Below are 23,393 nucleotides of genomic sequence, written 5' to 3'. Positions count from 1 at the left end.
GTTCTTACACTATTATCTGTAATTTTACTTAAGCACAGTGTGAGACATTTTACCAACTCCACTTCTAAGTATTTCTAAATGTACTTGGCAAAAAAAAACGTTTTTTTAAATTATTAGCGATATTTTTTTCAATACATAAATAAAAGTAACAATATATGTGGGGTATAAAATTCAGATTAAAGTGCATTGTGATAATAAAGAGTTGAGGGAATGTGATATTCGTGTTCTAACTTAAATACACATTTATGTAGGTTGTGTGTTTTCTACATTCGTTTTTCTTTTCTTTTTTTTTACTGCATGTTAAAAATAAAGTTAAAACAATCACGCAATCGCTATTATGCTGTGAAGTGATCTTTAATACACGTGTATGATCATATCGACATCATCTCGTCGTGTTGGAAAAAAGTTAACAGTATCTCCATTTCGTCAAAACGTGCTTGCCTCTTTCGGGTTCGCTCGGTTACACTTCGGCAATTTCCGGTAATCGGACTTGACTCTCCGCCCCGCAATCATTCCTGCGTTGTTTGGGGACAGTAGCAAGATGGCGGCGGCCCCGCTGTACTGTGTCTGCCGGCAGCCCTACGACGTGAGCCGGTTTATGATCGAGTGCGACATCTGCAAGGACTGGTTCCACGGCAGGTACGTGGACTAAGGTGTTCTCCCGAAGCTGAGCGCCGTTTGAGGGGACAAACACGCAGGGTTTGTCCGGGAAAGGCGACGCTTCTCCGAACGGCGGACCGGTGGCTATGTTAGCTTAGCTTTCGAGGGCTTTAAATCGTCTATTGACGCGAGTTGACCGAAGAAAGTGAGCTCGCTTTTACTTGAAAGCGTGTTGGATTTTTTTCAGATTGGGCCCACAAGTGAAACGACATTATGTGCAGTTTATAATTACGCTTTTAGAAATGGTTAAAAGACACATGAGGTATTTTAGACAAGTAGTTTTATTCTCTAATTTGGGGTCGTCGAGCTGTTGTCAGTCAAGCTCAGCGTCATCTACAAAGGCGGCGTGTTTGCGTTCAAAAGCAATCGATTCGTGTCCCCCTTTTTGTGTTTATTTTGTGTAAACAGGTCAGCGTCTGAGTCGGACTAGTGAAAGTGATGTCGGTGTACTTTAAAACGTATTTACATTGACACGCTCCTCGAGCAACTTCCTCCATTGTTAAACGTGGCTCGCTCGTATTGTTGTTTTGAAGAAAATGTTGACACCTCGCGGGAACAATCGGGCTCATTATGTTGCGTTTTGAGGGCCTCGTTTTACCTGAAAGGCGTCGTTTGAGAACAAGGACCTTGTTATGATGGTGGCGATTTTGATTGACAGCTTGAGAAATTTAAATCCCCCTTTTTGAGGCACATGGCCCGAGGGGGCCCCTTGAGGCCGAAATTGGAACTGCTTATGAGAAGACTCCCTCAACAGCAGATTTGGGGACTTTTTAGTTTTATACTTTTTTTTTGTCAAATATAAGCATTAAAAAACAAACTGGTTTGATCAAGTTTAATAAATAATAATACATTTGTGTTTTGGTTGACTGATCAAATTCTCCTTTTGCTCTCCATCTTCCCCTTTATGATATTATTTAGCATTAGTCAGCAGTTTACTCATCCCTTTGTCAGGCACTCAGCAACTTCTGCTTCCACACATATTAGTCACGTCGTGTGCCTGTGATGTTATCAACGCTTCCCGTGACTCATTGTTATGCAACTTTTATCGTGCGTGCGTGTCAAATATCAAGTTCAGTGGCACACGCCTGTAAAGTTCGTCTGGCGTCGAGGTCACCTAATCGGGGCTGTGTGGCAAAAAAATTGCGTCACATGTCACCGTCAGGATCTGATACGTGCCCATTGGCTTGCTTTGTGCATGGAGAGGTGTGTTGTGTCTTTGTAATGTGGGTGCGTCACCACGGCAACACTTTTGGGAAAACAACAAAGGATTTTTCTTTGAAATGACGGAAGTGATTGCGTAATGGCATGAAGGGAGCTGCCAAAATAAATCGAGGCCGCAGGATCTGCGAGTGCAGGCCAACAGGAGAAATGTTAGTGGTGCCGACCGACCATGACATTAGCACCAAAGTTTGGAGACCCTCACGTGTACTGTTGTCTTATGTTTATCTGTATCAGTAGCTTCGGAGGCAGGACAATCTGTGTTTGAGAGCAGTTGTCACTGTCCAACAAGAACTTTTTTACGTGTTATGTTCTGTGCAAAGTGGATTACATGCTCTTTAAAATTTGGGATCTATATCTGAAAGAGTTTTTTGTTTTGAGACACTGATGCAGTGTTGACATTGTGACAAATCCTTTTTTTTTTTTCAATCTGTGAAAAGTGCACACAATTGTAGCGTAACAAATTGGATGAAAATAGATTTTTTTTATTAAACATTATAACATGGTGAAAGTATTGTTTTTGTCCACTTGCCGTCGGCGTCATCGCATGCTACTGTAGTATCTATGACTTTGAGTGTGTCTGGCTTTGAAAGCTGGCGTTTGGCACGGTGAGTGACATGTGTGTCAACAAATGAGAGCGCCTAGTTGACATTACAATCTTAACAAGCGTTGATCGGACAGCAACGTGAAAAATCAACTTTTTGGAGCTTTTAGCCACGTTAAAATGCAAATTCCTCACTAAAAACATCACCAAAGTGGTGTTTTCCTCCATTCGCCCCCTTTAAGAAATTCTAGGTTATTCTGCTCTCCAAGCACCAGCCCCTCCCAACCTGAGATAACCAGCACTTTTTGACGTCATTAGGAGCGGATCAACACCCCCGCGCACCGCCTCTGCGGACTAAGCGCACGGCACGCCCACTTTTCTCTGAGACCTCCATGGGATAGTGACAAAATGTAGCCTTTATCAATAAACATTCTGTCCAAATGAATTCAAAGCAATCAATTATCCTTCACATTTGCAATGCCAAAGTGCAGTGACAATTGGCCGTCTTAAAATCCGTTCTGGCTGATACTTGCGTAAACTACAAGTAAAACTTTTTGTGCTGTTTGTAAAAAAAAATGCAGTATTTCTGTCTAAAAATGTCTAGCGTGTCCTTGAAGTCAATTTTCAAGTTCTGGGAATCGTCAGCGGGTCGAGCCTCGATCACATGGGAGCGCCCCCCCCCCCCCCCCCGAGCCGCCGTTGCACGCTAGCCGGCTAATTTAGTCGTCGGGGGTTGACTACGCAACAGAGGTGGTGATTGATGGCCGTGACACGGAGCCAAGTTCACCGCTCCATCCGTCAACGTCGTGCCCGGTGTGTGAGGCCGCACTAAAGAAAGATGGATGACCTGCGCAGAGTACCTTTTTAGTGTTTACACTAAGTGGACGGATGTTGAGCCACTTGGGACCATCCATTTCAATGTCGGTCAGGTAGCTGCTGTTAATGCTGTGTTTACATTCATTAGCGGGGCAGGCGGGCTGCGCGAGGTTGGTGCTTGGAGGTCAGATAAAGCCAACCCGGTGAACCTCGGCCCGGGTCCCCCTTATGTGGGCGTAGCGCCTCCCCCGGTGCGGCATGCTTATTTAGAGTTTAAAATAATGGCCGTACCCGCCTCCGGCCTTTTGTGCCCCGTGGAGGACAATGAAGCCTTCTCACAGTGCCGGCTAATGAATACGCCACACAGGAAGGAGGCCCCTGATGACAGGAAGTGGATGCAGTCCAAGCCGAGCGCTCGTCTCCGCTCGGAAGGAACGTTCTGCTCGCTAATCAGACCTCCGCTAAGGCACAGCAATCACAAACATGTCTGTGAGATTTGTTGAACTGTTTAGTTTTTGTGCTCTTTTTATCGAACTTTATTAGATGCCGCCAAAGCCCAGGCAAATGGGAAAGTAGTAATTGGTATCAAGGAAGTATGTTGAAGCGACAATAGCTCAACTGAGAGGCTAACATCTTTTTAGCCTGCATTGTTCATGGAAGGGATAGATTATTTGAAAAGTCAAATCATGTGTAAGTCATTTATTTATAATATATATATTTTAGGGGTGTCAAAATTAGTGTGTTCATTTTGAGTTAATTTAAAGTTCCTTTAACACCACAATTGACCACCCCTTACTTGGAAAGCTTCCAGTCACAACGCACCAGAAACGTCCACGTCAAAATTTAGCAGTAATAATATTAATAATAACGCATATGTTTGTGGATACTGGGGTCAAGTTGTATTTTACAATTTTAAAAATGTGCAGAATTTCACAAGTTACTTCATGTTAAAGATTAGATAGCTAGAAAAATGCACTGAGCTGTCACCTATGTCTTACAAATGCAATTATGCCACCTAGTGGCAGAAAAATGACCAACAGAAATCAATAGCACACTCGTTTTTTTACGGTACTGTACATCTTTTTAATTTTAACAAAATTTTATGAATTTTTATGGGTTTTTTCTGTGCTGATGATAAAAGATGCAGCCATATTTCTATTTAACGTTTTACCACTTGTATGTTAACAAGAGTAGGCTGTAAACATAGAACAGAATAGTTTTTGACTTTTCCGTGGTTTTCCGCATTTTTCTGCAGTTAAAAAAAAAAGCCACATTGTGCGAAACTCTAACATGGTCACGTGTCCTGTTCAATGACGTCAGCTTATCGAGTGATGCAACATGTCATCATCTGGTGGGTTGCAGGAAATACTCGCGCCCCCGCACTTCCTCAGCCCAATTTTCTCTCCCAGCGTGGGTGACGTTAAGGAGTCGCTAATTCTCCTTTTTCCCGCCGTGGCGGAAAAGTCAGCCGAGGTCGCTGGCTGGCGCACACACAGAGGCAGGCTGTGTGTGTGTGTGTGAGTCACGCTTTCCTCCGAGCGAGCACATGGTGGAAACATGAGCCTGATACTACAGCCAAGCGCCGCTAACGTGTCTTCCCAAGTCACGCGCTGAGGCGAGCTGGCGGGGAAGGGAGGAGGGAGCACATCTGGCCTCAAAACACGCCGTTCCTGACGCGGGAGTCATTTCGGGACACGTCTTCATGCCCGTGTGTGTGTTGCAAATGTCAAGAATTCACAGGACCCCCCCCCCCCCCCCCCCCCCCCGCTTCCTGAGCACTAATGGCCCCCTGCACTTTTATTTCCTTTTTACACTTTCCTGCAAGTAGATAGCAAGGTGCAGCAGCCCCCCCCCCACCCACCCTCCACCCCCGACCAGCTAAAAGTGGCACAGAGTGACTGACGCGCTCTTAATCCTTTTATGTGTTGATCCAAATCTAAATGCCTGCAGGCCAAGTCACTAAACGAAGGGAAGGGAGGCAAGCAGCTATTTTCAACGAGCAGCCAGAAGCCATTTTAGGTCAAGTGGGGACATCTTGTCTTCTGGTGTAATCCAGTTGCAAAACGTGGCCTTTAAACACGCTCGACTCGTCTTGTTTCTTTTGCACCGATTTACCCATCGTCTTCACCGAATAATTCTGTTTTGTTTGCAGCTGCGTGCATGTGGAGGAACACCATGCTGTTGATATTGACGTTTACCACTGTCCCAACTGTGACGTCCTACATGGACCCTCCCTGAGTGAGTGTTGCCACTTCACTAATAACACACACACAAAAAAAAATAAGTATTTTGGCGGCTTCAATGTGCCTTTTTGCTTTTTTCCAGTGAAAAGACGGAACAACTGGCACCGCCACGATTACACGGAGCCCGACGACGGCGCCAAGCCGGTGCAAGCCGGCACCCCCATGTTTGTCAAGCAGCTGCAGAGCAGGACCTTCCCCAGGTACACGACACGTCTCAGCATGCACATTGTTGGAAATGATTCATTTCTGTTACGATTATATTGGGGCTATTTAACTGATTCACTCGCAGCCATTTTCACTGAAGCAATCCCCTTCGCTCCCGGCTGTTTTACTGGATTTTGACTGATTTTGCAAGGCCCACAGAATATTGTGTTCTTTTGCTATAAAAACATGGAAACTAGAGTCTCTTCTTTCATCAGGGAAAAAAAGTATATTTCTACCTTTTTCCGTTTTGCAGCAATTAGCATTAGAATATAGCTAAGTTTCATAATTATTCATAAATCTATTTAGAATTGTGAGTAATTGAAGTTTTTTCAACATGGCCCTGGTTGATTTCCTTTGCTCTGCTAGCCGTTTGTTATAACTACCATTTCTTCAACCGTTCTCTGCAGTTTAGAGGCTTCATCAAACATTAAAAAACGTATAAATACGTCATTGGGACACTTAAAACACTTCAAATAGAAAGCATTCGTATGTTTTTGGGAGCAAATGAGTTAAAGACAGAAGCACAACACACCAGAAGATATGGAAAATAATCAGTTATAGGGTGAACTAGCAACCTCAAATTAAACTAAAACCTTAGCAATGTATAAATTAAAACAAAAATATTGACCATATTAAAATACTAAACCATATAAAATTCAATAAAAACCTTTGTTATGCAATTCAGATTTTTTGGTCTATTTTTCAATACAATAAAAGGTTTTTATTGAATTTTATAAATAGACCAAAAAATCTGAATTGCATAACAAACAAACAAATCTGACATGTGAAAGAAATATAATTTAAACCTTTATTTATAATGCATTTTAAAAAACATAAAAAATAAGCAAAAAACCCTAACCTTAAATATATACAAATAACATACATAAGATAAACCTTGATGTTGAAAAACGCAAACTGAAAAAAAAATCTCAAATCTCAAATGGCATTAAAAAAATTTTTAAAAACCTTTCAATATACTGTATTGAAAATTCAAAAATTAAGTGATACCAAAAATAATCATTCAGTGCGAGCACGATGAAAACAAATGAAACTTTTCTCCAAATGTTGATCTTCAACTTCTGATGTGTTGTCGCATCATTTGCAGCTGCGAGGAGGTTGTGATGCGCATGCGCGGCGAGCAGGTGACGCCCAAGTACCTGCAGCGCTCCGGCTTCCGCCACCCCATCGCCGTCACCGAGATGGAAGGCCTGGGCCTCAAGCTGCCGCCGCCCACGTTCGGCGTGCGAGACGTGGAGCAGTACGTGGGTAAGACTCCGCCTCAAAGTCGTCTGTCGAATTTCCTTGGCGTTTACGGGAAGAAACCCGCGGCCGGCTAATGGCCGCCTGCGTGTCTAACGCATTTCCGGGCCCGTAGCTGATAAGACGTCTGCCCTCTGTTTGCCGGCTCCTGTTACAAACCCATTACCCTGCCCTGCTGTGCCCATCATTAAGTTCACATTACTCCTAAAGCCCCCACACTCCGCTGACACTCGGGTGTCGCGTTACATTTCTCAAAGCGCTCATGTCCAACAACTTGTCATGCTTGTTGAAGAGCTGAAAACTAAACTTAAAAACCCCGCTCGGTCACAGATTGTTTTTTGTGCAGCTGGTGATGCTTATATTTGTCGAACTCTCCTTTTATATTGGTTGTAATTCCACTATTGAGCACTAGATGGTGGTAAATTTGAAAGAACAAAACAGGAAGTATTTCAGCACATCCTAGTTTTTGTTCTGTTACTGAAATCCTGCTTTTTATGCCTACAGAAAGTGACTACTGTAGGCTTTTTTTTTTATGTACATACTTATTATTGTATATTGTGAGATGTTTATTTGAACAATTAGTTTAACACCTCTGCAGTGTCACATAGCGGGATTGGCACACTGTTATTTTTGTGTTATCCATTGCTTTTTCACATTTGCGTGTTTGTATAGCTATAGAGTATTTAACTGATTCACTACCGGCCATTTTCACTGAAGCAACCCCCTCACTGGATTTTGACCGATTTTGCAAGGTCCATAGAATCTCTTCTATTGCTATATAAACAGAACTTACCAAAAGAAAGATTAGAGTCTCGGCAGGTATTTCTATCTGTTTAAATTTTGCAGCAATTAGCATTAGAATATAGCTAAGTTTCATCATTATTCACCAATCTGTTTAGAACTGTGGGTAAATCAGCTTGTTTTCAACATGGCCTTGGTTGATCTCCTATGCTCTGTGGCCACCTGCTGGCCATTTTTTATAATTACGACCATTAAGCGACTTCTTTATGTCAGAAGCTGTGTCAAAGCCTTCTGTATGCTCTAGTATATAAAAAACCCCATTAAAAACGGTATATTTATAAATTTTTGGGTTTGAATGAGTTAAATAGGATATTACTATATCGTGGATTTCACTTACTGCGAATGTAAACCTCCTGATGGAGGATGCAAAACTTTTTTAATTATTTTTTTTTAATACCAGCGTTTATGTAGTGAATGTGGCTTTAGTCTTTTAAGAGCTCTTTAGTGAGGCATCTGTCTGGACTGACTCCTTTCGGTCTTTTTGCCATTCCAGCTGTTGTCCATCATCAGACGCAGGCCAGCTGGGCTCCATGTGTGTGTGTGTGTGTGTGTGTGTGTGTGTGTGCGCGTGCGTATACACACAAAGTGTGGCGGTGTAATAAAAGGTGTGTGTCTGCAGGGAAAGTTGAACAAGCAGCTGCCGAAACCTACGTGTCGCCCCACTGTGATTTGTAGCCTCACAAATGTTAGTCGCCATCTTTTTCTTGCGTTTATTTAGCCCCGGGGTGTAAAAGATGGCCGCCGCATGCCATTTCCTTCTGGACATATTTGATAATCACTCTGGAGAGTCTGTCGTACCTTTCAGGCCATCTTTTTTTCTCGTGCTGTTCTGTGGTGCGTCAACTCTGCAGCTCAATGTTGATGCAATGCCTCGCGTTGACCATAGGTGGCGACAAAGTGATCGACGTGATCGATGTCGCGCGGCAAGCCGACACAAAGATGAAGCTCAGTCAGTTCATCAAGTATTTCACCAGCCCGCATCGGCCCAAAGTACTCAACCTCATCAGCCTGGAGTTCTCCGACAGCAAGTGAGCGTCGTTTTCCAATCGGATCGTCATGGCGTTTCCCATTCAAATTAAAAAAATCATGTTTTGGTCTCCATGGAGGATGTCCAAACTGGTGGCGGTGCCCGACGTTGCCCAGAAGATGTCCTGGGTGGAGAACTACTGGCCGGACGACTCGTTCTTCCCCAAGCCGTTCGTGCAGAAGTACTGCCTGATGGGCGTCAAGGACTCTTACACCGACTTCCACATCGACTTTGGCGGCACCTCCGTGTGGTACCACGTCCTCTGGGTAAGCATCAGGACACGCCGCCTACGAGATAAAAGGAAATGAATGTTGTGCTCTCCCCATCAGGGCGAGAAGGTCTTTTACCTGATCAGGCCCACGCCCGCCAACCTGGCGCTGTACGAAGCGTGGAGCTCCTCGGCCAATCAGAGCGAGGTCTTCTTCGGGGACAAAGTGGACAAGTGTTACAAGTGTGTGGTGCCGCAGGGAACCACGCTGCTCATCCCCACAGGTACAAACGTATGATGTAACGTAACACTTGAGTATGAGTATTGGTACTCGACTCTTGAGTTGTACACGTATTTAAATGTGCCCCCCCACCCCCCAAAAAACAAAAAAACAATGATAGCTCATTTTAAAGGAAGGCCTATATATCCCAACGTTGCATTTTCCTTCAAATTGAATGAATGCAATTTTCTGTTCTTCAAATATCTCATTTATAGTTCCTGATCGTAAAATGGCCACAAGATGGCAGCTGATAATCGACCGCTGTCACGAGTACCAATACCTTGAAATAATACTCTAGTCAAAATAAGAGGTACTGATTCAAATTTTTGCAACAAAAAAAAAACAGAGTGAGCCTGTTTTCACAAAGGAAAGCAGAGGCGAGGCAGGCAATTGCTTGGGGCCCCTTAGCCAGCATTGGCCCCCAGAGGGCCAACAGGTTTGACACAAACCGCATATCCTTCACATTAACAGTGTAGCAATGACAATATTTGACGGTTTCAAATTCCCTGAGGCAGGTGGGGGGTTCTGAAAAAAACTTTTTTGTAAAGGGTTATAAATAGTCATAAAGCTTTTATAAAAACGGTAAGTTTTTTTTTTAAATGACCACGTATAAGGCAGGTTTTTTCCCCTTAACAACCAAAGCGTTTTTATAGATGTCAAAAATTTATTTTATTTATTTATATTAGTTTCACATTTTTTCACACTTTTGTTAACAAGAGTATGAAAACCTAACTTAAAAAAAAATATTAAAACATATCAAATTTGTGATTCATCGTGAGTTAACTAGTGAAGTTATGCAATTAATTAATTGATTTAAAAAAAAGATGATAAAAAATTAAAAATAATTATTAAAAAAAGAAAACATTATAAATTGGGGGCGTCGGGTGATTACAATTTGTAATCGTAATTAATCGCATCACAAATGTTCTATCTGTTCTAAATGTACAATATTTTTTTGCTAGGTTTTAATACTCTTGTTAACAATAGTGGAAATTTTTTTAAACTAATAGAGATAGTTCAAATGAATTTTTGACGTCTGTAGCCGTCATTGGCACTGAATGAGTTAAAGATGACGTGTGTATATAGTATGGCGTGGTTTTTTTAACGACCATGATTCCATGGTACCATGGTAAGACTTTTTTTTTTTACATGACCATGTATAATCAGGTATTTATTTAAAAAAAAAAATACTATGTATGGTAAGGCTTTTTTTGTAATAAATGACAATGTATAGAAAATGAAAAACAAAAAATTATGTATAGTAAGTTAAAACAACAAGCTATTATTTACTTCTTCTTTTTTACAAGGACCATGTATAGTAAGGATTTATTTTCTTTTTTTTTTAAACGACCACACATTTAGTAATTTTATTTTCTGGCTCACTTTATAGTGATTATCTATTGAAGAAATTTCAAAATGACGCACAATGTCTACTATAAATGGCCGCTGGGGCACCCAATCCCTCCCTGCTTGGGGGCCCCTGGGGAATGTTGCTACGCCACTGGTGGAAAGCACATATTTTTTTGCAACACTCATCCTTGAAAGATCTACGAGAGTAATCAAGTATTTGTACTTAGTTACTTGCCACCAGTGAAAAAAGCAAACCTGTCAATCAAAGTGTCAGCGGCGCTAACTGCCAAATTGTCCTCAGTGGCTCTCTTTGTCCGAGAGGTTGGAATTAAGTAGGAGGAAGGGTCAGCGGGTCAAGTCTTATCACACGCACACACCCAACCCCCAACCCCCACTCTCCAATCTGCTTTCTCTCACGTAGAGTTGTTTAAAAAAAAAAAAAAAAAAGTTTATCTCTATTTGTGTGTGCGTGAAGATAAAAGTTGTACCGAGTGGTATTTGTTTGTTTGGATAAGATAATGGCACAAGGCAGGCTTGTTTTGGATCAAGTGATTGTAATGCTGTGGCGCCCCCTGCAGGCTGGATCCACGCCGTCCTCACCTCTCAGGATTGCATGGCGTTCGGCGGCAACTTCCTGCACAACCTCAACATTGGCATGCAGCTCAGGTGACGACACCTTCAAATTGGCCCCGGATTGGAAACGCGTTAACGATGTCTTTTATTGGCCAGGTGTTACGAAATGGAGCGTCGTCTGAAAACGCCGGACCTCTTCAAGTTTCCTTACTTTGAGGCCATCTGTTGGTATGTGGCCAAGAATCTTCTGGAAACTCTCAAAGGTGAATTTGACCACAAAAAAAATATTTGATGCTTAAAACCACTTGAGCTATGAAATTAATTTTTTTTATTTGGGTCGTCCGCCATCAGAGCTCCGAGAAGACACGTGTCCACCTCCGACATACCTAACGGAGGGCGTGAAGGCTTTAATCTGTGCACTCAAGACCTGGTTGAAGAGAGAGGTGAGTTCTCGCCACCATTTTCCACCGTTCACTTTTCAACGTCTCCTGCTTTGACGTCTTCTCCAGGTGACTCAGCCCAACAGCGAGGTCCCCGACAACATCAGGCCGAACCACCTCATCAAGGAGCTCACCAAGGAAATACGACACCTGGAGGTAAGGATGCATATGGAGGATATATTCTTGATCCTCTGTGGGGAGCAACTAATATTGCTGAAAAGCAGATGATGAGATTTAGCAGTACGTCGCTCCTCAGGAGGAAACGAGCAGCGGAGGCGGCGGCGGTGTTGGCGTCAAGCCTGTCAAATCTCAGGGAAGCGTTTGTGGAGCCGGCGGCGCAGGATCCAACGGGTGCCCGTCCACTCGCACCACCCTGGAGCGGCTGTGCCAGGCGCGGCAAGCCCGGCGCGCCGCCCGCCGCCTGCGCGAGCAACAGGCGCCGCGGACGCCGTCTAACCTGGACATCCTGGAGAGACACACCAGGGAGGTGCTGAGGAGGCTGGAGGTGGGCCCCCTGGAGGAGGTGAGGGAGGGAGACGCAATATATATATTTTTTTTTATCCCACCATTGATGCTTTTGGCAGCGCTGACCTGTGATTTGCGCTCGGCAGGATCCGGCGTTCTGCGCCAAAGTTCGCGGGAAGCTCAACAAAGCGTCGACGGCATCGGCCGCCGCCGCGGAGTCCCTGGAGGAGAACCACCTGAGACTCATGCTGGTCAACGGCAGGATCATACGGTCAGAATGCTTTCACATTTGACCTTCAACCGGGTCCTTACAAATAGAAACTTTAAAAAAAAAAAAATCCTTTGGGGAAAATTTAGTCCTTCTAAAAGCTCACATTCACATGACAAGACATCAAGGTAGGGCTGTGCAATTAATCGAAATTCGATTACAATTTCAATTACACTCCAAAATCAGCATAATCGTAAAAAAAAAGAAAAGATTATTCATACTAATTTTGAGTTGTTTGTTTACATTTATACATTTGCACTTTTTTTAATTTTATTTTAAAATAATACATTGTGGAACTTGCATATTTTACAGTGTTTCAAATAATTTTTTGTCTTAAATTTTTTACGTGTTTTGTTTAAAAAAATAATCATTATTTCAATGATTACTAAAATAAATGATTAATATTTTCTTCATAATCGAGCAGACCTGCATCAAAGTTAAAAATACATACTCATTTGAATTAATCAATAATTAATTAGGCCGATAACCGATATTTTAAGACTATATTAATTTGCAGTAAAAGAGAAAAGATTAGACATCAAAATGTTAAAACAAAAAAAACATTTTCATTTACCGTAATTTTAAACCTTTGTTTAAAAAGTATAAGAAAAATTGCAGTGAGCATGTTTTAAGCTAAATTAAAACCTAAGCAAGTAAAAAGTTGTCTATTGTAAATAAAGTTTTCCAAAATGTCAACATAATTTCTTGATTGTATTTATTTTGATTAAAAAAATAATAACAAAAAAGGTAGTGAGTTCCCAGTGTCAGCATCATTTTTTATAAAGTGGAAATTTAAATCCATAAATGAAAAGTTCCCTGTATCTCACTGAGTGACAACTCATTTGGGGTTTTCGTCAGGTTCGTAAAAGCTTTCAAAAGATCAAATTTGTCTGAATATGCTCGAAATGTCTCTGCGACAAGTAAAAACTGAATGTGAACATCTTACGAATCCTGTTAAGAACCCGAAATTTGCTACGTTTGCAAGCATTCGGCGCTCAGTAAGATAATATCACTTTTTTTTAGCTATTATAAAAGATGACAAAGGACACTTTGGCGCCATTTTTTTTTCCATCACCTCTCTTCTTATCAACTTCTGAAATCATATTCAGGGATATGAGGCGTCCCGTGGCGTGCCCGATCAAAACGGAGTCCGAAAGGCACGCCGCCACCAACAAGAGCGTTGACGTCAAGTCAGACCGGATCAATCAAGGATCGCATGCCGACGCCCACAAAATTATTGGTGAGTTGCATTCTTGCTGAGTCATGATCTCACATTTGATGATAGTGCGACTTGACTTTTTTTTATTTTATTTTATTTTTTTTTGTAGCAGGTGTGGAGAGAGTGAAGAGCGAACTCAGGGAAGAAGCATCGGGACACTCGTGCGCGTCGGACATGGATTCGGACAGCGACGCCCCCACGCAGGTTCGTACGAGTCTAATTTGGGCATAAACATTTTCCTACTATTTTGTTTTAGAAAGTTTCTCTAAATAATGACTAATTACAACATTTTATGTTTGTAGCGCAAAGTGTCACCACTGTCGTCGTCCTCCTCTTCCGACGAGGACTCAGAGGAAGATGAGCAAAGGAAGAAAGGACACACCATCGAGCTGGAACCGTCTCGCCAGAAACCACTCAAACGGTAAGGACGACCATATTTGGGCGCCATGGCAGGTAAACGACAACGTTTTTGTCATCGCCCCCCCTCCCCCGCAGAGAACGTCCTACCTCACCCAGCACGGAAGAAGCCATTCAGGGGATGTTGTCCATGGCCGGCCTGCTGTGCCCCACCAAGTCGGAGAAAGCGGCCTCGCCTCAGGAGCCCTGGTGGTCCTCCGGCCCCGCGGGGCAGCGGGGCCCGGCGTCCCACCAGCAGGGGGACACCAGCCCCATGGACAGCCAGGGCAACAGCAGCGAGGCCTGGGACAATCAGGGCCTGCCCAGCCCAGAGCACGACTACCAATACTGTGACCCCGACATGTCGCCGCCCCTGCACCCCTCCAAGAGACACGCCCCCAACCCACCGCCTGTCAGCAATCAAGCCACGAAAGGTTTGACAAGCAAATCATTCTCATACTTTATTTATTTATTTGTACCGGCGAATGGAAATTAGCATCAATTTGCAAAGTAATTACAAACATTCAAACAATTAATTCTGAGCACATCACATGCGAAATGAGACAATGCATATTTTATAACTTTTGTTGAATTGTTTTGGAATTTCTTGATTTTCTTTTTTCTAATTTGTTTTTAGGCAAGCGTCCCAAAAAAGGCATGGCCACCGCCAAGCAGAGACTGGGCAAGATTTTGAAAATCAACAGACACAGTCGCGTTTTCGTCTGAGGAAAAGAGAAAAAAATAAGACGCTCATTCTTTTGAGGAATTTTTTTTTTTGGGACACTTTTGTGCTTTTTGAAAATGAGACGACGTGAAGAAGAACAGATGACAAAGGGTCATGCACCACTTCACCGCAAGCACACTAACGATGAAATGAAACAAAATGGAGGATGAGGAAGGGAGCGACAGCGGGCATTAAAATGGAGGACGACGATGAGGTTTACCAAACAACTTTTGATGCCTATTTGTGATTATTATTTTTTTCGGTGGCAGATTTCAAAAATGGTGCTCATGCTTTGTAAAGCTCACCAGCAATAAAGAACTCAAAAAGGTGGCAGCCCCCCCCCCCCGCGCTTTTTCTACAAGCTTATTGCTGCCCCCTGTTGGTTTGAATAGGAATCTATAAAAAAAAAAAGCTCATGGATTTTTCTGCTTAATTTATTTCTCTTATCTGTGATTTTTTTGTTACTTTAATGTATTTATTAATGAAGAGATACATTTTTATTATATTTTGGAGGTTCTTTCTCTTTGTTTTTCTGTAAATGTGGCGTGTTTGTGTTGGTGTGCTCGTCATCTTGTCGTGTAGCAGCTGATTTACAAATTTTCAATTCTCCCTGTCGCTGATGTTGCCCCCCCCCCCCCACCCCAGGCCATGAGCGACTAGAACGGGTCTGTTTTTCTTGTTTTTCATACTCAATCCACGCGTGCCACTTAGTATTCTGAGCCACTGTGGAGGTTGCGAGGAGTTGGAAATAGTGCTGAATTTTGGCAGTTGACTCTCAGGGAATGATGCCATGAACCAGAACCTTTGATAAAAGCACCAGCCACGTCACAAATGCAGACGCGGATGTTCTCACGTTTTGTTTTCTCTTCCTGCTCTTTTGCCCTTTTCTCAAAACACACTGCTCAGTGTTATGGAGTCATCCTAAAAAGATGCCAAGTAGCTTTAAGCTGTGCTCAGGTTGACGTGCACACGACCTACGAGTGACTTTCAGCACTCAGGTTTGTAGTTGTTGACGCCACCGCCGCTTTCCTTCCTATCCTCGGGCGAGTTTTGTTAAAACACGAAGCTTGCCTTTTTTTCCCCTCTTTTTGGCATTTGTGTTCAAGTGTTTGTTCCCAAATTGCTTATGTTCCAAACACTGGCAAGCTGAGACACTGTTGATGCGTTTTTTGTTTCTGCATTTCAAAATAAAATTTGCGTGTAAATAAAACAAATACATTAAAAAGTGGAAAGGCTCTCATTATTGATGACACATCCCAAACCATTACCATAGATTTATTGTGTATATACAATGAGATTTAGGGAAAATGTGTGAGGTGGTGTCAACTCTTGATGATCTGCAAAAAAAAGCAAAACAAGGTAAGGTGATTAATATTAAGACCAGATTCTGAATGTGTGCCAAATCACCTTATTCCTCATCTGGTGGAATTCCAAGCTCCGCATCTGTCCACTTGGAAGCATCAGGCCAAGGAAAATGACCCTAAAAGCGGTACATTATCATATTTGTCCGTCTCTAAGGGGTATATGACTCTGGTGTGATTATGCATTATTGCTTACCATGACCGCGTCGGAGTCGTGCCAGAAGTGCCAGAGAATCCAAAACCACATCGCACTGCTAATAAGCTCCGCATCGAACTTTTGCTTCTTGGTGACATGAGGAGATTGTCTGTACTGCGGCGCATCGCCGGCTCTACAATAACACGTTAAATAATTTGACAGGTATACGAGATTTAACATATCGCGCGATTTGGCTTCCTTTGAGGCAAGCGGCTCGTTAGCATGGTAGCATCAAAGGCTAGCGACGCACTTACTTTCTTATCATTACCCTTTGTGGACCCCGTCTAATGAGGCGAGTGCCACCCCGGAGGATGCCCAGCACCCTCCCGAAAGAAGACATGTCGGCAAATAGTAACTATTTTACAGCATATGCGTTATAAAATGAAAAATAAAGCAGAATCTCGCCAAGGAGTCACCTTCCCCGAGAGAAACAGAAGGGTGCTCCGCCTCTAATGTCAATGCTGCTGATTGGATAAGGGACGGTCACGTGTGTTGCCGTGCGCTGATTGGCCGAATATGAAAAGCAGTCATTTTTTTCTAAACACACAGCGCCCTCTAACGCATGTAGTGCAAAACAACAGATAGGCTGAAGGCATACAATACATACAAAAGGGCCTCAGGCCTACAAATTAAAATTTTATATGCAATATTAATGTTGATTTATTAGCAAATTATCCTTTGCCCCCCTCCCAATCTGTAGACGTACTTTGGAGGTAGCATGCGCGTGGTTCTGTGTGCTTTGGGTTGAGGGATTTGGGAGCCAAGTAAAACATTTCACCCTCGCTTTTCCAAGGTAAAATAACTTGCTTCTACTAGTATCTGTGTTAAATCAATGTTTTTTATTATTATTTTTTTTTTGTGCATGACGTCATCACCGGAAACCTATTTAAATCGGCACAACCGAGCCAATCATTGTTTCTCACCTCACCTTTGTGGCTCCGCTCGAATTTCACGAGACCCTCCAACACTTTGACAGGCTTTTTTTTTTTAATAGCTTTTAAAACTCACTACTTTTTGCTCACTTTTAACGTGATGTTGCACTTTTGATGTGATGTTCACCTCGTTAACATGCTAGCTAAAATGTTTGCGCCAGCGTTGGCACTGAAAGTCTTCTACGAGGATAAACTGCACCAAAACACGTTTATTTGGCGTATATGCTGATAAATGGATTTCCCGAAGGTGAGTAAAACACTTTTTTACACTAAATAAATCAATACATTCCTGTTAATTGTCTAATTATGTTTACAGGAGGAAATCTTCAAATTGAGCCTAAAATCGCCGACTTCGTGTGTGTGTGTGTTTTGATGTGGTTTAAACAAGTAAACCCATTTGAATGGAGTGTAAATAATTCTAATTTCTGTCCACCAGTTTGAACGGCCAGATTGACTGCAAAATGGCACAATTCACGTTTCGGTATGAAATAAGCATTATTAAACAGACTAAATTTATTTGGTGTATTTGACTCATATGTCTTGCAACAGGCCCACAAATTACCCCAAAATGGCTGACTTCCTGTCTGCTGACTTAATGACAGTGTTACAGGTCTCTTGCTGCTAAAAATGTTAGCAAATGTCATGTTGCGAAGACAAACTAGCTTGTAAGGCTGAATGTTTAAAAGTAGAACGCTTACAACAACCAGTCCAGTGCTGCCCTGCTCTCGTCGCCCACACTAATATCTGAATGAATATATGAAACACACTTTCACGAAAGTACACAAGTTTGACCAGTTTTTATTTCAGCATGTGATATAATCATGGTTCAGGTGAAAACAGACACTCGTCATAATTGTAATGTGTGCTACAGGATCACTCCAGGAAGAACGCGCATGGCACAAAGATTCTGGCTGAGACTGAAGGAGGTTAAAAAAAATGGCCTGATGAGACTTCCCAGCTGTGTCCAGTCCTTAATTGCCCAACCAAGTTTTTTTTTTCTTTTCTTTTTTCTTTTTTACCTGCAGTCACGACAATTCAATGAGAGCTGTGGTATGAAGTGAGCTTTTTTTTTTTTTTTTTGCTTTAGTGTTTCTGTTCTGCAGTTTCACCAAGGCAGCACTGAGACACTGCTGTCAGACTCAAGACCCTCACCAAGGTACTTTACCTTCTCATTTATATTTACATATTCTTCCTGCTGTCGTCCACCAGGTGGTGCTAGAGAGCCTAATTCACGCAGCATGGCCTGACTTGTGTAGTTGGGAGTAAGAGCTCCTCTTCATTATGGTTTGGACCTGTTGGGGGAAAAATTAACATGATAAATCAAAAGTACTTGACTTTTTAAATTTTATTTTATTTTTTATTCTAGGTGGTGCAGGCTGTCAAGAAATGTGTCCATGATCAACCTTCTGTACAAATTTCAATTACTTTTTTCAAAAGTAAATAAAAAAAAAATTTCAGTTTTTTTTTTTTTTCTCCTCCTCCCAAATATCTGCAAAATGTGTGGCAAGGCTGGAATAATGCTTGGCGGTTCGCTGATAGTTCTGGAAGTGGGTGTGGTTATGCAAATTAGATTCATAATTTGCTAGTCAAAAATGGGTGTTATTATGCAAGTGATGCGATTGGCCAGGTTGCCGAAAGTGGGTGTGGCTACACAGATTAGCAGCATTGTGATTGGCTGTCTAAAGTGGGCGTGGAAATCTGTCTCGTGATTTAAAATAGATTCTGAATCGTACTAAATGCGAATCGCGATTCTAATGAGAATTTTATTTTTCTTTTTTTGGGGGGGGCACACCCCTCGTCTCTATGCAAATGTAGAGCGCTGTGGTTGACAACCCACAAACGTCAATTTTTCAAAACAAACCCTAGTCTAAATCATTGGATGAATGAGTAAATTTTGTTGTCCAGATTTTTTGTATTTTGGGAAGGATAATAAAGCCATTGAACGGTGTTCTCTGCTGAGGTGATTTTATTTCAATGCCGACAATGTTTATATTTTTCTTAGATTTATTTTGTATTGTCATATATATTGGTATACATACAGTATTTGGATGGTTTGTATTGGTTCAAAAAAAATAAAAATGCTGAAAGGCCATCGCTCCTGCGTCCGCTTGGAGGAAGTGTTTCTGTATCATTTGAACGTGATTTCTGTCAAGTAGTGACAACTCAGTTCTACGTGTTACAAACTACTTGTTTTCCGTTTTTCAATTTTAAACGAGAAACTGGTGACAGCTCGCTCCCGTTCAAAGGGACACTGCCTTCTAGCGGACGGAAGACTGATTGCCTTTCAACGCATGTGAATGTTTAGAAATGCCTTGTGTGTGACTCTTGAAACAACTGCGTGATGTTTCTCTCACAAATAAATGCCACATTCAACAACTCACAAGTAAAAGTGTACATTCATAAATGGGAAGTCATGATAAAATGCATACACAACAGCATGTGTGAAAATTGCGGATATATTTGTGGATCTTAAAAACACGTAATCGATTACCGGTACATATTGTGTGAATAATTATGAGACAAATACATCTCTAACCATATAGTTACATTAGTCTAAAACCCACTTATCAGAACAGTCCTGCACCTCTACCATTCCAACAGTTTTTGTGTGGAAAACATACAAAACAACATTCAAGTCAAACGCGTTCCCTGATTGACAGCTGGGTGCTACACTGCTAATTGTGGGCGTGCTAGCGACCTTTGTTGATATTGCTTTACGGTCGCGAGCGAGCTTCCTGTCAAGTAGCGAGTAACAATAAACAAACCAGAGGGTCTCGTGTCGTAATTATGTTCCTAAATTATTAACATACATACATTTACATATAAAAGGCAAATGTAGAGTTTCAAAAATGTTTACATTACTCACTCAAAATACAGCTGGTAGTCACCGGAAGACTTGGTCATTGAGCCGGATGTGTACGGTAACTGAGAAAGATCAAATTAAATGAAAACAAAAGCGCATGTTTGCCATAGTTGCTTAAAATGTTGAAAACCTCAACAGTGCATTTTATATACAACAGTATCCTTGTTATTAAGGTATTTTGGACATAAAATAGTTAATATTGAGACTTTTTTCCACTTACCACTGTCACTGCAGCCAGTCAACCTACTTCCTAAGAAGGTAGGTTATTACAATACTTGTATATGCAATATAATTGTGTGCTCGAAGTAATAAATACCTCTTCCAGGGAAAGGATGCCAACCATGGAGCTCAGGGAGAACACCATACTTTCACCTGAAGATGGTCATCGCCCACTTCGGCCTTCGCGTAGTAAGAACACGCACACTTTTCTTCTTGTTTGTTTTCATTTCTACCTGACACATAATGGCTTGGGTTTCACAGATGATTTATTCATTTATTTTTGTGTACTTTTATGACTAAATCCAAGCCAGAAGTATTCAGTTAAAAAAATACAAAAAGTATGTGTCACTGTAGGAAATATCAGTTTCAATGTCAAATGCTTCAGTTTTTTCCTTCTGAAAATCCATTGTGAATAATTGTCCGTTTATTGTTGATAAATCTAAAAGACACATAAAAATCTGCCAACATATTGCCAATTCCTCTATATATCCACGGCATATAAACAAATAAAATTGAATGTACTGTATATTATTGTAAGCCACTGTAACATTATGCAGTTTTAACATTAGAATTGAGCTGAATATATAGAAAAAACTTCAATTAAATATATTGCACATAAATACAAAAAAAATAAAAGTTTAGAAAACAAATACAGTAATGAAAGTGAAATACAACTTAAATGTACTTAGGCAGTGTATTTTACATAACACAAGAGGGAGCCCAATAAGGCTTGGGAAATACATGTGAAATAGAATACATAAAACTGAAAAAAGCTAGGTACATGCAAGAAATTAGCTAGTGCAGTCGTTCCGTATTGTATAGCTTAATTAGATGTATAATAATGATAATGATTTTATACCGCCTAAAAAAGTTAATTTTCCAGTAATATTTAACTTGATTTATGACTGAAACTGTGGAACATACGTTGTATTATCATAAAGCACCAACTCTTCATAAGGGAAACGTCAGTGTGTATTCGTTGTTATCCACTAGATGGGGTAATGGGGCAAATATTTATTAGAGGCTGGCGACTTATTGCTTGTGTCCTGTTTATATTAACTTGTAGTGTATATATCGGACGTAACTGTAGCTCTTTGTCCGTTTGACATAAACAAAAATAATGGTTGCTTTGATGTTTTGTGTATTTATACAACAAAAGAAAAGCTTCAACAGTCTTCGCCAACTGAAATAAAAAGGGAAAACTGGGGCTTTAAACGCTCCTAATTAGCGTGGAAAAGTACTGTAATAGGAATCACGAATGTTTGTGTCTGCACAAGCACTAAACAGGAAATAAGAGACAGTAGGTCGCCAGTGCGCATGCCCGCGCCTCCGCCCAGCCGTGCACGAGCTCCGCACTCAAACAAGACGTGGGCGCCATCTTGTTTCTTGTCGACGGCGGGACTCGAGTGATAAGAACAAGGGATACATCCTCTTTAAACGCCCGATAGGCTAATCCAAATCCCGCTACATACGAATATAACGTAGTAGCGTCAAATGTATTCCAAAAGGCCTAAAATGAAAGGATTTGTTGTAGATGTGCGTCGCTGCGACATTTGTGGCTAATGGCGCCGAGATGGCTCTCCGGCTGCGCCCCTCTCCCCTCACAGCTCAGAGCCCGCCCACTGAATACTAAACGCATGATGTCATCGCAATCAAACTGCTTCACACACATACGCTACAGCAAAAAAAACAGCATGTTTTTACTTGGATTCATGTTAAATGACTGTCATTAATACGCCGTCATCGTAAGGTCGTCGGGGAAAAAAAACACGCGACGACGGTTCATTCAAAAGTTTTATCCTCTCGGGCCGTTTTCTCGCTGTGTCCTCCCCCGAGCATCTCCGCCTTGACGCTGGCTGGAAACAGCTGACTTTTTAAGCCGCTCCACGGCCAACTTTGTGTCGGGTTAAACATAAGAGAAGGGAATGCAAAAGGGGGGAAAAAAAGGGCTCTGCTTTGCTATGCTGCGCCTCAGAAAAGCAGCCGCTGCGGTGACGCGAGTGCGCATGCGCGAGGAGCTGCGCTTTGATTGTGGGGGAGGGGAGTGCGCTGCATGGAAACGATGAGGACATCCTCCTCTCCCAACATTGTGATGTCAAAGGGAATTCTACAGAAGTTTGACGCAACGTAATATACATATTGTATATACCTAATACCACATTAAATATGTTGCACCGCGTTCGCCAGATTATGCAAGTCTATCATTTAAATAAACAATAACATAGTCATGACTCATGACACCCCCCCCCCCCTTGGGGTTTTTGTTGCTATAAATGTTCAATAATATTTGTATTATTGAAAGTATCCGATTATATCCATTCTTCACCCATAATGTATTGCGATTGTTCTCATTGGGTTCACAGTGAATGGCCACCACAAATATATCTACACTTACCCCAACGTATCACTTCCTTTGCGGTATTTTCAAATATTAGGTAATATCAAGACAACCGCACACTGTTGATGACGCGTTAATTTACTGATGAAGCATGCAAGAAATTGGGAACAAAGACCACTGTGTCAAAGTGTCCTTGAATTTACAAACTCGACCTCAGGAAGGTATAAACGCTAAATGATAACAATTTGAACACCTAAGAGATTGCTTTCAATGTTAAATTGTATGTCATTCTAGTTGTGACGTTTTTTTGTCTCATAAAAAGCGTGTACCTACTTTTGCACCCCTTTGTATTTAAAAACACTTGTGTAAAGGATTACATAAGCGCTTAGCTGTCTTGCTGCTTTGGGTTAGGGAATTTGGCACTGCTGCTCTTCATCCAGGCATCCAACACCTATTGTCAATAAATACTAGTAACTAAAAGAAAAGAAGAAAAACGTGATAGAACGTCAGGGCTTCAGCCTAAACACTGACACAAGTAGTGACAACCTAAATACTACTCTAAATTAATTTATTCCCAACAGTAAATTGTCTTCATTTCATAGTGGTTCTCTTAGCTGCACTGCTTCTGTTATTTTACAATACATGTTACTTTTTTTTTCATTTTCTTTTCTTTGGTCTATCTTCTATTTAGTTGGTCAACAAGTCAAGTTTGACTGGCAAAACACAACAGTTACATTCCGTTAATATATTTAATAATCAGCATCTATGGTGAGTTTGATGTATTTTAT

The 23,393-nt window shown here is 41.6% G+C and overlaps 2 protein-coding genes across 4 annotated transcripts; one reads left to right on the top strand and one right to left on the bottom strand.

Moving 5' to 3' along the window:
• Window positions 1-451: 451 nt before the first annotated feature.
• kdm7aa (lysine (K)-specific demethylase 7Aa) lies at window positions 452-15,928 on the top strand. Of its 3 annotated transcripts, none has more exons than XM_086059252.1 (18): window positions 452-639; window positions 5,391-5,476; window positions 5,564-5,681; window positions 6,791-6,951; window positions 8,633-8,774; window positions 8,853-9,039; window positions 9,103-9,265; window positions 11,190-11,277; window positions 11,341-11,447; window positions 11,536-11,627; window positions 11,694-11,780; window positions 11,866-12,147; window positions 12,236-12,360; window positions 13,467-13,597; window positions 13,689-13,780; window positions 13,879-13,997; window positions 14,072-14,406; window positions 14,610-15,928. In XM_086059252.1, the coding sequence occupies exons 1-18, from the start codon at window positions 542-544 to the stop codon at window positions 14,696-14,698; spliced, it is 2,502 nt and encodes an 833-aa protein (XP_085915378.1). In that variant the 5' UTR covers window positions 452-541; the 3' UTR covers window positions 14,699-15,928. The 3 variants fall into 3 exon arrangements, with proteins under 3 accessions (XP_085915378.1, XP_085915377.1, XP_085915379.1); XM_086059251.1 differs by having other exon boundaries at window positions 453-639; window positions 13,686-13,780; XM_086059253.1 differs by having other exon boundaries at window positions 454-639; window positions 11,881-12,147; window positions 13,686-13,780.
• Window positions 15,929-15,955: 27 nt separating this feature from the next.
• Window positions 15,956-16,722, bottom strand: ndufb2 (NADH:ubiquinone oxidoreductase subunit B2). The gene is made up of 4 exons (XM_086059254.1): window positions 16,508-16,722; window positions 16,254-16,386; window positions 16,104-16,176; window positions 15,956-16,033 (listed from the first exon to the last, which is right to left on the bottom strand). Exons 1-3 carry the CDS (start codon window positions 16,591-16,593, stop codon window positions 16,105-16,107), a joined length of 291 nt encoding a protein of 96 aa, XP_085915380.1. The 5' UTR covers window positions 16,594-16,722; the 3' UTR covers window positions 15,956-16,033; window position 16,104.
• Window positions 16,723-23,393: the final 6,671 nt, after the last annotated feature.

This window comes from Leptonotus elevatus, chromosome 17, assembly GCF_054856555.1.
Source record: "Leptonotus elevatus isolate MCC_2025b chromosome 17, RoL_Lele_1.0, whole genome shotgun sequence".
Classification (NCBI taxonomy): Eukaryota; Metazoa; Chordata; class Actinopteri; order Syngnathiformes; family Syngnathidae; genus Leptonotus; species Leptonotus elevatus.
The sequence above is the reverse complement of the archived record's forward strand: the minus strand, read 5'-3'. Positions and strand labels throughout refer to the sequence as shown.

Coding starts and splice junctions, on each gene's coding strand:
- kdm7aa (XM_086059251.1), top strand. CDS start 542: ATGGCGGCGGCCCCGCTGTACTGTGTCTGCCGGCAGCCCTACGACGTG. Junction 11,781..11,865: donor AGGAAATACGACACCTGGAG/GTAAGGATGCAT, acceptor GAGATTTAGCAG/TACGTCGCTCCTCAGGAGGA. Junction 12,361..13,466: donor GTCAACGGCAGGATCATACG/GTCAGAATGCTT, acceptor AATCATATTCAG/GGATATGAGGCGTCCCGTGG.
- ndufb2 (XM_086059254.1), bottom strand. CDS start 16,593: ATGTCTTCTTTCGGGAGGGTGCTGGGCATCCTCCGGGGTGGCACTCGC. Junction 16,387..16,507: donor CAAAGGGTAATGATAAGAAA/GTAAGTGCGTCG, acceptor GTGTTATTGTAG/AGCCGGCGATGCGCCGCAGT. Junction 16,177..16,253: donor ACGACTCCGACGCGGTCATG/GTAAGCAATAAT, acceptor TACCGCTTTTAG/GGTCATTTTCCTTGGCCTGA.